This window comes from Mesoplodon densirostris, chromosome 11 (genome assembly GCF_025265405.1).
Source record: "Mesoplodon densirostris isolate mMesDen1 chromosome 11, mMesDen1 primary haplotype, whole genome shotgun sequence".
Classification (NCBI taxonomy): Eukaryota; Metazoa; Chordata; class Mammalia; order Artiodactyla; family Ziphiidae; genus Mesoplodon; species Mesoplodon densirostris.
In genome coordinates, this window is record NC_082671.1 from 32,670,858 (window position 1) to 32,686,508 (window position 15,651).

At 41.0% G+C, this 15,651-nt stretch overlaps 1 protein-coding gene across 1 annotated transcript in view; it reads left to right on the forward strand.

The window, feature by feature from the left end:
• The window catches only part of PTPRR (protein tyrosine phosphatase receptor type R), a 290,101-nt gene extending 274,910 nt beyond the window's left edge, over positions 1-15,191 (forward strand). Inside the window, exon 14 of the mRNA XM_060112268.1 lies at positions 14,815-15,191. Coding sequence (XP_059968251.1) covers positions 14,815-14,908 — 94 coding nt within the window. The 3' untranslated portion in view covers positions 14,909-15,191. The remainder of the gene's footprint in view (positions 1-14,814) is intronic.
• Positions 15,192-15,651: the final 460 nt, after the last annotated feature.

The following is a 15,651-nucleotide window of genomic DNA, read 5'->3' on the forward strand; positions in this document are numbered from 1 at the left end:
CCTTCTCACTCTATGAGCTTGGCTACTCTAGGTGCCTCATGTAAGTGGAATCATGCAGTATTTGTCTGTTTGTTACTGACTTCTTTCACTTAGCATAATATCTTCAAGATTCATCCATACTGTAGCACGTGTCAGAATTTCCTTCCTTTTTAAGGCTAAATAATATTCCATTGTACATATATACCATATTTTGTTTATCCATTCATGTGTCAATGGACACTTGGGTTGCTGCCACCTTTTGGCTGCTGTGAATAATGCTGCTATGAACATGGATGTACAAATAGCTATTTGAGATTCTTTGGAGTATATACCCAGAAATGAGATGGCTGAACCATATGGTAATATTTTAAACTTTTCAAGGAATACCATATTGGTTTCCACAGCAGCTGCACCATTTACAGTCCCACCAACGGTGTACAGGGGTTCCAACTTCTGTTTGTTTTGTTTTGTTTTTTGTAGCGGCCATCCTAATGGGTGTGAGTTGAAAGAGCCATGTTTATATATAGATGGTTTGATCACCTTTGTGATGGTCTTTGTTTATGCACTGAAAACAGAGCAAACAAGAAATTTCTTTTCTTCCTTGCTCCTCAACTAAGCCTGGGGAAATGAACAGCTGAGTCAGTGACCGAGAACGTGCACAGGTGCTTATTGAGAACAGACACAGAGAGGAAGATGCTGTATAGGCACATGAGCAGTGGACCTCCCTGCTCTGCAGTTTGCTGTGCTATCGTGGATGAAGAGTTGTTCTGAAAGCTGAGCTATGGTTTCTCTTCTTTCATTCATACAGCGAATATTTATGAATCATCTCCTAAACGCAAGGCATTGTTCTGGATGCTACATGTACTTAAACAAGATGAGTGTGGCTCTGTTCTCCTAGAGTTTAGATGCCAACAGAGAGAAGAGATGATAAACAGCAAAGAAATAAACAGGACAATTTCAGACAGAGATAAATGCCCTGAGGTAATAAAACAAGAGTCACAGGATCTGAGCCCCTGGAATTTAGCCCTGTGACCTAGAGTTTCCTAAAAATAAAACTACAAAAGTCACATTTTTAAGTCATGCAATAAATATTTATTGAGCCCCTACTATGTACTAGGTCCTAGAATTTCAATAGAGACAAAAGGATTGTTCTGAAAACTCAACGAGAAAATATATATAAAGCACTTAGAACAGAGTCTGGCACACAGGAAGCCTTTCAATAAATGTTCACTTCGTTACTATCATCTTCATTATTATTAAAATCATCAGTGAAGTTTCTCCAGTCTCTAAAAACTAAATATTCAAATCTCCTTTCCAGATGAGGTTTTCCCTCCCCATCCCTATCGTTCTTTGTTTCTTTTTAAATAGTAATTTCTAAGTCTTTGTCAGTGTATCTTCCCTCTATTTTTCTCTTAACTTTGGCTTATTAGAAGCTGTTTACCTTGGTGATTAAGATTATGGACTCTGGAAATCTATTGTCTGGCTTTGCATCCTGGTTCCCACCATTTCCTGGTTGTGTGGCCTTGGGCAAATTATAAGACTTCTCCATGCCTTGATTTTCTCATCTGGAAAATGGAAGTAATAATAGTATCTACTTCTTATGTTGTTATAAGGATTAAGAGATAATCTGTAAAGTGGCTGGCACTTAAGCATGCAACCAAGGTTAGCCACAGTTATTATCAATAAATATAGAAAGAACCTGAACATGTATCTATAAATTGGAACTAATAATATATACCCCACAGGGTTGCAGTAACATAAGAGGAGATTATACCTGTGGAGTACTGAGTAGAACATTTAGTCTAGGTTTCTTACCCTCTCTCTACACCCCTCCCCACTTCTGCCTTTCCATACCCCTCATGTAACTACTTCCAAAAATGTTTTCTTTTTGTGCATAAGAAGATCAGCTTCAATTCTCTCTCACCCTCCTCTTATAATTGCTGTCTTTCTTTCCTGAAACCCCCTTGCCTTCCATCCACTACTGCCCACCCCAACTGGAACAGGATCCATTTGCTTCACTTCAGAGTCCGGGACCTACCTTCACCAAGAAGGGGGAACCTATGTCAGAGAGTGAGGGACAGTACCCAGTCAGTCTGGAGTTGCTCCTGTGGTGATCTTGATCTCTTCTGCTTTGTGCTTCTGTAAACAAGGCTCCTGCATGGCGTGCACAGATCCCCCAGGGACTCCAGTTCATGTCCGTGCACCCACTTTCCTATAAGCTAGAGCCAGAGCTCCATGAATGCCAAATACATAGATCTAAACGGACTCCAAGTTGATGTCCAATGCCTGTTCTGACCCTATTTGGGTCAGAACAATGACCAAATGAACCCAAGAGTCAGAAAAGAGATATTCCTTGCCCTCACTTTTTTAAAATAAGGAAACAAAGAATTCAAGATAGCAAGTAACTTGCCCAATGTCACCCTGAAAAAAAGGGGGGGCTTGGTTTGCTCGTTGTTTGGGCTCTTGTTACTCTTAGATCTTGTCTATTCGCCCTCCCATCTCCCTCCTCCCCCACCGGCTTCTATAGCCTGACCTCCACCTTGGTTTCCACTTCCCAGTCACATTACTCTGTCAAGTCTACCAAATTGTTCTCTAGCTTTGAAGAGAATCACAAATACATTTTTTAAACCATATCACAATGCCTCCTCTATCGGCTCCTTCCTTCCTAAAGCAAATGGGCAGAAATTTTTAGCCTTGGCCTTCCATCACCACCAAGGTCTCCCACAAGGCTTGTCTTTTTACTCCTGATAGGATTTTCAAAACATATTCAACTTCTCTGCTGATCTAAAGCCTATCGGTTCCCTACCCCCTGGATCTGAATTACTGCCAATACGTGTCTTGATATCATTCTAACTGATTTATTCATCAAGATCCCTTCTACATAAATTCTGAGTCGCTGCTTCTGTTGTTTATGAAGCAGATTGTCTCCTTGAAACTTTCCTTGAAAAGTCTTTCCTTTGCCTTCCTTCCTTCACAGGATTAACAGATTTTCCTTTTCTTGTCTCTTCCTTCTGTTGTGCACTTCCTTAGTTATTATAAAAAGCAAAACAGAAAACTCCCTCCTTTCTTTGACTCCATCCAACTTCTTCCCATCCTTCTTGCATCTTGCTTCATTTTTTCATTTTCTTGTCATACTTCACTTTCAAAATTCCAATTTGTAGGTGACTGCTGCTGTTGACCATGGCTTTAACTCATATTGGTAAAGGGAAAAGTGGCCTCAGAAAATCCAAATGTCTGTCCTTCTGCTCCTGCAGTTTATTGTTCTTCATCAGTTCTTCAAACCTTGTACCCAATCCTGGTCTCTGTGGCAGTCCTTGCCTTCAATTTTGTCTTCAAAACATTCCAAAATGCACTGTTGACAGCAGAGGTTTATTTAATGGTGGTCACTGCACCATGGTCTTCAAAACACATGCCTCATTTAACTCCCAAAATGAACCCAAGAGTCAGAAAAGAGATATTCCTTGCCCTCACTTTTTTTAAATAAGGAAACAAAGAATTCAAGATAGCAAGTAACTTGTCCAATGTCACCTAGCTAAGAAAACTGGTGAAATAGACCTCTTTGGCATCTGGGACTTCTGATTTCTAACTCAAAAGGTATGACTGTTTTTGATAAAAATAAACAATCTTTTGGAATATGTTTATTGCAAAATTGCTAGACAAAAACATAGCTCTTTGACCATTCTTTGCCAATAAAAAAATGCAATGACAATATAATTTTTAAAACAATGGTTAATATGAAGGAGAGCTGTTTCATGAATAGATAAAGTGATATTGTCAGCAGTTGCCTTAAAAATATAATTTGAGGAACATAGAGAATTTGCCTCATGCCAAAATATCTGTCTGTGGAGGGTGCCTAAAATATCTGTGTGTAGTGAACATTTAAAAGACTACTATTAGAGAGCCAATCTTTGGTTTAAAGAGTCATTCCTTTTTCAAGTTTCTTGAACCTACAGCTGACAGGTGAGAGTGATACCTTATGTCTTCCTGGCTATTAACACTTTAAACAGGGTGATCTATCCTTTTCCAGTTAGGGTATGTTAGCTAGAGAGTGTGTAACTCTGCACATCGGGAAGACATTCAGAACTGAGGCCTTGATGAAGAGGAATTGAAGAGAGGGCTTCAGAAGAGGCCCTGCCATTGAGGAGACTGATAGACAGCTCTGGGCATTGGGAAGGTGAGGGCAGAAGAGCTGCAAGACCAGCTACATGATTTGCAGGGCCCAGTACAAAATGAAAATGTGGAGCCCCATTTTAAAAAATGATTAACTCTTTCAAGATGGCAACAGCACAGCATGAAGCCAATACAGGGTCCTTCTCAGCACAGGGAGATGGGGCTGGTGTGACTGAGTATGTCGAGTCCATGCAGTCGACCCTGTTGGGGGATGTTTTAGGATGGGTGTTTGTAGATGGGCGTGAATTCTGTGTCCTGTGGAACAGTCACCCACAGTCTCTGCTCAGAGCAGTCCTCCTGAATCATGCATACGGTCATTCATTCGACAAACATTTACTAAACATCTACTGCTGAACATGCATCAGGCACCTGGGTAGAGCAAGATGGATTCCTTAACAGACTTTTCCAGACTGTGTTTCTCAGGGCACATTTTAATGATTAATTACACTATGAGAACCCGCTAAGTGTCAGACTCTCTTAGCCTGTACTCAGGCAAAAAAAAAAAAAAAAATTAAAAAGCTTCTCAATTAATTTTGAGAAAAAGCTATATGCTATATTTCTTAAAACCCCTCTCCACTTGGATATTCACAAAAAGTATTAAAGCATTAAAGGATCTGAAGTGTCCCCCAGCATGGAAATCTATTACACTTCCTTGAAGGACACTTTCACATTTATTTGACCACACAAAACTTTCCTCAGACACTATCTAAAAGGGAGGGAAAGAAGTTGTAAAATAATAAATATAAGCTATTCTTTCAAGAAGTTTGGTGGCGAAGAGAAGAATAGAGATGGCATAGGAATTTGAGCCTGGGTGAAGACCATTAAAAAGGGGAAAGGAAAGGGTGGGACTAATTGGAAGCATCCAGCTGAGCATAGTAAGGGCTACAAAAGACAGAGCCAATATATCAGAGGGCTAATATTTTGTACTCTGCAGGTTCCAAGCTCCATAGAATTTTTCCTATCCTCTCGTACCTTCCTTAGCAATGGCCTCTGCCCACTAGTCATCCAAGGCTGCACATTGCATCTTTTTTATAGTTTACCCCCCACCAATTTTATCTGCCTCCTCTGAGAAGTCCAGAGCCTGGCTCACAGCAAAGAAAAAGAAAGTGGTTTTGATACTGGAAATGGCTTCCATGATTGATAAATCAACAGTGTGAGCATTGAGTAGGATCAAAGACCTTGTCAAAAAAAAAAAGAGAGAGAGAGAGAGAGAGAAAGAAAGAAAGAAAGAGAGAGAGAAAGAAAGAAAGAAAGAAAAAATTACAATGCTTGATCATTGTTATTCAACATGACATAAACAGGCAATTTGTACTCAGATCACAAGTCTGCATTTTAGCAATAAATTCAGATGGTCTGGTTTAGAGATGAGTGTGTTATGCTGAATGGATGTTTCCAGTATAACAACAATGACAGAACCATTTAGTGGATTCCTCACTCTCTGGCAGGACATTATTTTTATTGGCTTTCAGGAAACTTCTATTAATAGATACTACAGTTCTCACTGCAGATTCATGAGTCTGTGATTCTCCTATTAATAATACTTTTGAGCATATTTTGAACTAAAATAGGATTTCTTTTTTCCAAATAGGAGTTCAGATTCAGTGCAGGGCACCCACAGGTGTTTTATTTAGAAGTGTGTTCATGGATCATCCCTTCATTGCCATGGTATTCATTTTTAATTAAAAGATGAAGTCAGTAGCAGGCAATTGGGACAGAGCACTGGCTGGTGGGACTGGGAAGCAGGCAGCCACTAGAGAAAGAGGTGCCAGAGATTACTGGACCAGATGTCAGGGATGCTGGTGCTAGTCCTGGCTCTGACCCTAATTTCCTGTGACCACTTGTCACTCTAAGCCTCTGTGTCTACATATGGAGAAAGAGAAGTGGTGCATATCAGAAGCCTCCAACCTCATCTGGTCTGAGGACCCCTTTTTAAGAGTAAAATATTTCATGGACCCCAGCCTGATGGTTATACTCTGAATCCCATAATGCTTTTTTTAATCCTGTTTTATTACTTAGCCCTTCCATGGCTTGCTTAAATCTTCTAATCTTAAATATCACTAAATTATTGTGACGATACCACCTAATTAAGAATTCCAGTTGCTATTAAAGCTAAACCAACACGTTCATCATATTTAGATCCTGCTACAAGAGATTCATTTAGGCTTGTGTATACTGTTTTCGTGGTGTGAGATAACGATGAAGGTCATTTACACATTGAGTCTGAGAGATGCACTTGTCCCTTTAAAAATAATAATAACAATCCATAATAATAAGATGGCCCAGGATACTCAGAGACTGCCTCACATGCATATGGAGAATGACTAAGGAGCAAGGTGGGAGCACCAGAAGACGTCTAGGCAGGGAGGAAAAGAACGTGTTCCATTGTAGGTTGACCTCAGGCAATCTTTTCCTCACTGTACTCGACACCTCTGAACTCTGGAAGAACTTGAAAACAGAATTTGGGAAGTGAAACACATAAAATAATTTGTGATCCCGAAGCCTTTTTCTCCTCTTTCCCTCTTTTTTTTCCTTCCCCAGAAACAAGAAACAATCTGTCTAATCCACCCTTTTGAGAGTCAGTAGTGAAATCTGCAGTTGTCTTTGTACATCCTTACCTTGGAAGCCTTAAATTGGAATGACATCCAAAGACCTTACTTGTGGCTTCCCAGACAGGATAGAAAAATGCTTCCAGTGTGCGTCATATCATTGTGTAAATGTTTTGATTAATCACTTTAGTTTGATGATTTTTTTTTAACTATAACAACCTAAGAAGAGGAATACATATGCCACCAGTTTCCTAGGCTAATATGTGTCCCTAGCATATTCTTTGTCTCCAAAACTAGGTTAAAATAATTCCAAAGCTAAAATTTCCACCTCTTGGTATAATTTTTACCAACCTTTGTCTTACATTTAGCCATATCCTTCTGCAATCCCAACTAATCCCAGAGATTCCCCTTAATTAGTGAATTTCAATGATCTCATTTGAAGATCAGGGGTTGAACATTTTGGTTTACTTATATTCAGAACACTTGAAGGTAAAGCTTAGAAATTCGTTTGGATTTACTTGACATCACAGTTCTTGAGACCATAACAAGACGTCCTCTCGTAAAACAGATAATGCCAACCAAATCTTCCAAGTGGTTGTCAGGACGACCTTTTCCTTCTTCTCAGCTAGGAGTCAATTGAGTGTTAACCTGGGTGTTCAGAAGAAAATTGGCTAGTTTTCAGGGGAAAAAAATGGAACTCAAGGTATGCTAGTGCATTGAATTATCATTTGACTTGTGTTGGCTTTTATGCCCTACAAATACTTTGTAGAAAAAAGTATCTATATTCAAAACACCTGGTCAGAAACAATCAAAACGTTTAAGTTCTTTGTCCTTGAAATGACATGGTATATAGACACAGGGAAGATGTCTGTCTGAGACACCCCAAGTTCAGCCCCAGACGTTAGCCTTGTTTGACTCATGCCCAAGCTATCAGAGCTTTACCCATGAGGCACATTAACATCCACAACTTTTGTTCTAAATTTACTGTACCAAACTTTACCAAAAGAATTCCAGATTCAAAAATAATAAAAAGCCAAGGAGCGTAAGTTCCATTGTTAGCCCAGAAGTGAGTCACCGCTGCAGCATTTCTTCTGTCTACTGATTAGACCGGATACGCTCTGGGTGGTGCAGCAGGAAAGGCTTGTTGCTCTTTGTATGTGTGAGTTAATAGTCACAAAAGGTCACAATTTTAACATGTTAAAAACCAAATCTCTCTCCTGGGCATCTGGAGGGGGTTTTTTCAACATACCCTCGCAGTAGCAAAGGTGAAAAAATGTATAGTTTTTTTCTCTTCTAACCTGAGTTTACCCTCAGCTGACAAAGCTATGTGCTTTTATGCAGAGCGTCCGAGAAGACACTGATTTATTTGTTTGACGGGGCTAATGTGACATGTGCTATCTGACATTTCTGGAAGGACAGTATATCTGAATCCTCTCTGGCCTGGCCACACACATTGTTCATATTCTGTGGCCACAAAGAAATCAGAGGCTTGCACCCAACACCATTTTTGCAGTAAAAGGAGCGACTTTCTTCCAAAGCATGAAATGGGACAGAATTAGGGTGAACAAATAATATGTCATCCAAACCCAGGCACTTCTGAGAGTGAAATGGGGCTTTATTAATAATTACACCATTGGGCTTCCCTGGTGGCACAGTGGTTGAGAGTCCACCTGCCGATGCAGGGGACACAGGTTTGTGCCCCGGTCCAGGAAGATCCCACATGCTGCGGAGCAGCTAGGCCCGTGAGCCACGGCCTCTGAGCCTGTGCGTCCGGAGCCTGTGCTCCGCAACAGGAGAGGCCACAGCAGTGAGAGGCCCACGTACCGCAAAAAAAAAAAAAAAAAAATTACACCATTTACAGGAGTAAATCAGGACTATCACAAGCAAACCAGATGCATGATCACCCTAAGGGCTTATGTTAACTAAGCATTTACCAACAGAATAAGAAATAGAACACGTGGCATTTATTTAGTACTCTAAATGCCACTGTGCTAAGCATTTTATGGATTATCTCATTTAAACCTTGCAAAAAGTGAAACTTTATTAGGTAAACACCTTTTGCCAGGCCAGTGGTTTTTAAACTTTTTTTTAGTGAACAACAGGAAACAAAACATTGGGAAGACAAAATCTTCTACAAAACACCAATATGGAAAACCATTAACAATAATTAATAAAAGAAGGAAGGAAAGGAAGGAAGGAAGGAAGGAAAGAAAGAAAGAAAGAAAGAAAGAAAGAAAGAAAGAAAGAAAGAAAGAAGAAAGAAAGAAAGAAAGGAAGGAAGAAAAGAAGAAAGAAAGAAAGAGAGAAAGAAAAAGAAAAACAGTAAAAAGGAGAACTGCTGCCCTGGTCAAAACTGTGATTAGAAGCCAGTCCTAAAGGCCCACTCTCCTTCTCCACTACAGGCACCACTGTAGAACCCCAGGCTCCTGGGAATTCTGTGAATAGCCTTTGGCTAGATATTGATAGGCTCTGACTCATTTAATCCTCACAATCTTGATGAGGTTTGTCATTAATGTCATTTTATAAGTCAGGAAAACCCAGCTAGGAGGAACAAATGATTTGTTCAAAATCCTATAGCTGATAGGTTCAAAAGCAAGGATTCAAACTTGAATCTGTCAGACTCCAAGTCCACTTCTTGCCACTAGGTCATCTACCTCCACTGTAGGTGACTTCTAGGCTGGTTAATATTTAGAAACATACTGGGATCTTTCCATCTTGGCTTGCCCAACCTGAGCAATATGGCAGAGCTATCCTCTGCCAGGAGTGCTCTTAGTTCTACAAGGTCCTCAGAGGACTCATCCCAGAGCCTTCCAACTAGTCCTGTTTGACCAGATAGCACCAAAGAGTAATAGTAATAAAAACAGTTAGCACTATGGTACCTGCAAGTGCTTGGCTATGTGCTAATAAACAGTTTAAATGGACTGTCCCATTTATAATTCACAACCGTGCTATGAGGCAGGTACTCTTATTTGAATACCTCATCATGTTGCAGATGAGAGAACAGCACGGCAAAGATTATGTAATAAGGGTAAAGCAGCTAGTAAGTGGTAGTGACAGGATTTGTCTTGACAACAGTGTATGGTGCCTTTTAACCTCTTAACACACTTTGGTCCCTACTGGTAATGAACGTGATGCTTTGGCATTCCAAGTGCCTTTTCAAACTCACAGTGACTCTCACAGCTAACTGGGTTGCCTTGCCCTGCTTTTATATGACCTCACCCTTTTTTGATAATCTGATTCCTGTTTGGCAATAGATATTGTAGCTTAATGCATTATACCCCCTGGGAAAAGATTTGTGCCCAAAGAGGATTCTCCAATGAGAGATAATGCTTTAATACAATGTACTAGGTAATGGTGGTGATGTCGGCGTGCTGCCCGACTGATGACAACTTTTCTCCACTGAAGCATCATCTTGATCACCATGGAAATCTTTTAAAATCTTAACTTTGGTCAAGTTTAAACTATGATCTGTTGGAGGTCAAAGATTATTTAGTGCCTTCTCTTTAAAAGGGAGTTGGATAATGCTTTTTAAAGTAATAAAAAGAGCATCCCTGCTTCTTACCTTCGAAGACCAGCTTGCTTAGGAACTTTACATCAGTGATATAGATCCAGGCCTCAGCAAGTCCATGGAGCCCTGTCTGACCTGAAAGTTACCTGCAGTCCAAGTCAGAGCTCTCCTGGAGGCTGAATCAGTACAGGGCTCTCTTGAGGGTTCATGATTAATCTCACGTTGTTTATTTATTCCATAAATGTATTTTGTATATAAGCACTATATTAGCTTCTTGAGTATTTTCACTATGGTCAGCCTAAAGAAGACTGTATTTGTCCCATAACAGAATAAAATCTTCAGGGTAATCCTAGAATTCACGTTCTTACAAAGATCAACAGAGAATTCTACAAACCAATATATGCAACTGGAAATTTAATATTTTAAAAGATGAGTGTAATGAGTTCCTGATTTTGAGTCAGCCTCCAGTTAATACATTCTGGGATGTCCCTTGCCTTCTTTTAGTCTGGAGTTTATATGTTTTCATATAACATGAGACAGCATGGCCTGGGTAACTTACTTGACAGATGTTTACTTAGGACTAGTAAGTGCTTTTCACTTTTGCAAATATGCAAAGACTATAACATCATGCCTGCTCTTAAAGGATCTAAAACCTCGTTAGACATAATTTTGGAATGGGATTAGACAGTATATCACACAATATCAAATTACTTATAATAAAGACCCTATCTTAGCTCTGTCTTTCTCTATTACCTTATAAATGACAGATAAAAAAACATAAGGCATGTTTGTTAACTATCTGGGAGACACCAATCTGGGGGTGAGAAATAGAGGCTAATATACTGAATAATAGAAATAGTGATAGCAGTAAATAAGAACTTTGTGCTGAAACCAACAAGTTGAAGTTAATAGGAATAAACAAAAAGTTCTGCATTTAGTTTGAAAAAACTCAATAGCATAAGTACAGGATGGAAGAGAGCTGTAATTTTCACATTCAAAAAAATCCTGTGGGGCCTCCCTGGTGGCACAAGTGGTTGAGAGTCCGCCTGCCGATGCAGGGGATACGGGGTCGTGCCCCGGTCTGGGAGGATCCCATATGCCGCGGAGCGGCTGGGCCCGTGAGCCATGGCCGCTGGGCCTGCGCGTCCGGAGCCTGCGCGTCCGGAGCCTGTGCTCCGCAACGGGGGAGGCCACAACAGTGAGAGGCCCGCATACCGCAAAAAAAAAAAAAAAAAAATCCTGTGGACTTTTTCATTAACCCAAAGCTTCACTTACTATCCTAAAATGCTTGCAAAGCACCAGGCACTAGGTAGGCACTGTGAGATCTTTCCACCCAGTGCACCTGTAGATGCAAACTCATTGGTCTATAACGTGGAGTTCAAGGGGGAAAATATTCCCACTGACTGGATCTCATTGGGAGTAGACACAACACTCTAAGAAGGTCATATTTGATAAAAACAGCCTGTAGAAAGGGGAGACTAGATTGGTGAGTGACAGGGAAACCAGCCTGCATAGAAATATTGAGTGACCACAGGATGTTTAGTCTAGAGAAGAAAAGATTACGGGACTTTGATGGTTGTTTTCCAGCATTTAGAGAGCTATTGTGTGACTATAAGAGGAGCCTTAAGGTTTCTTGGGGTTATTTCAGTTGGACCAATGGAGCGGGTGAAAGTTAGAGAGGGGCAGATTCATTCTAACGTCTTCAGAAGTTTCCCTGCCAATCTTGGCAAAGGCTGAGCACTCCAGCAGAAACTAGCTGACCATCTACAATGTAGACTGCTCCCTTTTGGAAAGACAACATTTTGTTGGCAGTTGGAATACATGATCTCAGACGATCCCTCTGATGTCAGTGCTCTCCCTTTTATTTTTCAAAACAAGTGAGAAGTAACCTAACTTTTCATATACCTTCCTTAAGCCTTGAGACCCACAAGAATTTTGCTAACCTACAACTAATGAGTTCATTTCCCCATCTTCTCCAACTTCGCTGGCAGAAACAACAGTGACTTAGTTAACAGAATGTCATAGTAAGTATCCTCCAAGCATTAAAATACACTGCTAACCTATCTGGGGTAAAATGGTAATTAAAACCTAGACTGTGCCTTCATTCATTCACCGGTTGGACATGTAAATACCAGTGTTCACCAGAACATACAATCAGGGGAAAATCTTGCCTCAGTGTGAAGTAAATGGTAGGAAGAAGTTCACAGACCAGAGTCCGTGAGATGGAGCACATATAAGGCTCCACATACCATTTGCAGCTCAGGGAGGGGGACTAATGAGCTGTGCTGATGCCAGAGGAAGGGAGGCACCTCTCAGCTCCCTGGAGCTGCCTCAATATTTACCGTGGCTGGATCTCCCAAGCTTCACAGTCAAAGCCGGCATATTCCGGACACCTGCTATTTTTAGGTGTGCCCAGAAGTCATCAGCTAAGAAGAGGAAAAGTCACCACATCCTCAGCTGGCCATTCCTGTTGTCAACTTAGGATCAAGGAACACTTTGGGCAGAAAGTTGCCTGTGCAGTTCTAGGGAAGAGGACCAATGAAATATTTCTGCCAATAAGTTGCAGTCACCAAAAAGCATATATTTACCTTTTTATTTCTTGCCAAATACATCATTTGGGCATTATGTCGACCAATTTAGTGTCGTTTTGAAGGGTGAAGTGTTACTAACTTAATATCACTGCTTAGTTTAAAAGGGTGAAATCTTACTGCTTTAGTATCTTGTAAGCTTGTGTTTATAGCAGTGGGTAAGTAAACGTAGGTATAAGCCCAGTTTTAGTTATTACCATTAACTAGAAATCACACTACAGGGCCTCCCTGGTGGCGCAAGTGGTTGAGAGTCCGCCTGCCGATGCAGGGGATACGGGTTCGTGCCCCGGTCTGGGAGGATCCCATATGCCGCGGAGCGGCTGGGCCCGTGAGCCATGGCCGCTGAGCCTGCGCGTCCGGAGCCTGCGCGTCCGGAGCCTGTGCTCCGCAACGGGGGAGGCCACAACAGTGAGAGGCCCGCATACCGCAAAAAAAAAAAAAAAAAAAAAAAAAAAAAAAAAAAAGAAATCACACTACAGTGAGGCAGTATATTTCATTTTTTAAGTTGAAGTGCTCAAAGGCCTCAAAATAATTATTTTGAATGGTAACAAGAGCCACTAGGAAGAACTAGCTAAAACATAAGTTTATAATTGGTTGTAGCATTGGCTGTAGAGTTATGAAGATTATAAGACTTCAAATAGTTACGAATAAGGATGCAGTTATTCAGTGAGCAGAAAAAATATGTAACATTTACACAACTATCAGTAGCTTTGCCATGTAAAGGAACCATTATCAAAAAAACAAAATGCCATATAGCTATTTTATGTATAACGAGAAGCATCATTACTTCTCATGAAGTCAGATACCTTCTACTAAACTAAAACATAAGTTATAGGGCTTCCCTGGTGGCGCAGTGGTTGAGAGTCCGCCTACCGATGCAGGGGAAACGGGTTCGTGCCCCGGTCCGGGAAGATCCCACATGCCCTGGAGCGGCTGGGCCCGTAAGCCATGGCCGCTGAGCCTGCGCGTCCGGAGCCTGTGCTCCGCAACGGGAGAGGCCACAACAGTGAGAGGCCGGCGTACCGCAAAAAAAACCCATAAGGTATCTAGGGGTGATAATGAAAATGACAAAGGGAAAAAAGCAAGAACCAATTCTCTTTCCAACTCATATAAGGACCCACCTGCTATTGTGGGGGTTTTTTATTAATTTTTATTGGGGTATAGTTGCTTTACAATGTTGTGTTAGTTTCTACTGTACAGCAAAGTGAATCAGCTATACACATACATATATCCCCTCTCTTTTTGGATTTCCTTCCCATTTAGGTCACCACAGTGCATTAAGTAGAGTTCCCCATGCTATACAGTATGTTCTCATTAGTTGTCTATTTTATACATAGTATCTGCTATTGTGTTTAGATACTCAGCACACCACCCCCAAAGGTTGCTTTCACGTGACATACTCAAATAGACCATTCCAAGGTAGTTTTTTTTACTTGTAGAAAGAGCAACATTTCACAGTTGAGTTTTTTTTGTTTAGTAAACCTACATCAATCAATTTTAATCCAAGTGCATAAATCCGTATAAAATGAATGATAATGCACCTGAGAAGTAATGCTAACACTCCAGATACATGAATTTATTTAACCTTCAAAACAATCCTATGAAATAGGTGCTGTTATTCTCCCACTTTAACAGAGGAGGAAACTGAGACACAAAGGGTTTTAAGGAACTTGGCCAAGATCACACAACTAAGAACTGGCATAGGAGGGATTTGAACTCAGTCTGGTTCCAAAGTCCAAGTACCTAACCAGGAGGCTGTACTGCCTCTCCAGTGACAATATGTTGGTAAAATTAATCAAATGTCTACTGTGTACTAGGCACTGTGTTAATCCCTTTATATACATAAGCATATTAAATTCACCAGTTGGGTCATCTGGACGTAGGTAAGAGGGATAACAAAAGAATCACCAGGCCAACTGTTCTATGTGTCTTTAGCCTAACACCTGCGTTTGGGTGTGGTTGCTGAGTTACTTGAGACTGTGGGACGTTAGCAATAAATTATTATATTATCTCTTCCTTGCAGGGGTGGAATGGTCCAAACCAGTGAGCAGTATGAATTTGTACATCACGCTCTGTGCCTGTACGAGAGCAGACTTGCGGCAGAAACTGTCCAGTGATTCTCTGAAGACTTACCAGACCATTGCTCTCTAGGGGTGATTAGTCAATTACCCACTTGAGGCTTCTGGAAGGAGCTTCCTGCAGTGGAAGAAAAGAGAAGATGTGAAGCCAAGCTGGGACATGGATTGTGGAAGATGGCAACATATTCAAGATTGCCAGCCTCTTGTGTATATGAATGCATTTGTAAGCATCCCCTAAACTATTTTGAAGGTCCTTTGCTGATGGAGGTATGATTGATTTCTCACACAGCTAAGGAGGATTTTGTTTTGTCTGTATTGACTATCTGCCACACAGAATATATGTATGAAATTTATGTCATCAGATGACGACTTGAAGAGCTGCTGAAGAAATTATTATTGTGTGTTTAGATGCTTTTATGTTTGCAAAAAATCTGTCTTGTGAATGGACTGTCAGCTGTTAAACTGTTCCTGTTTTAAGTGCTAATTCCTTTCTCAGTTACCAGAATCTTGCCGCTAAAGTTGTGATTGAAAATGGATTTTTGGGCCTCCCTGGTGGCGCAAGTGGTTGAGAGTCCGCCTGCCGATGCAGGGGATACGGGTTCGTGCCCCGGTCTGGGAGGATCCCATATGCCGCGGAGCGGCTGGGCCCGTGAGCCATGGCCGCTGAGCCTGCGCGTCCGGAGCCTGTGCTCCGCAACGGGGGAGGCCACAACAGTGAGAGGCCCGCATACCGCAAAAAAAAAAAAAAAAAAAAAAAAAAGAAAATGGATTTTTAACAAATA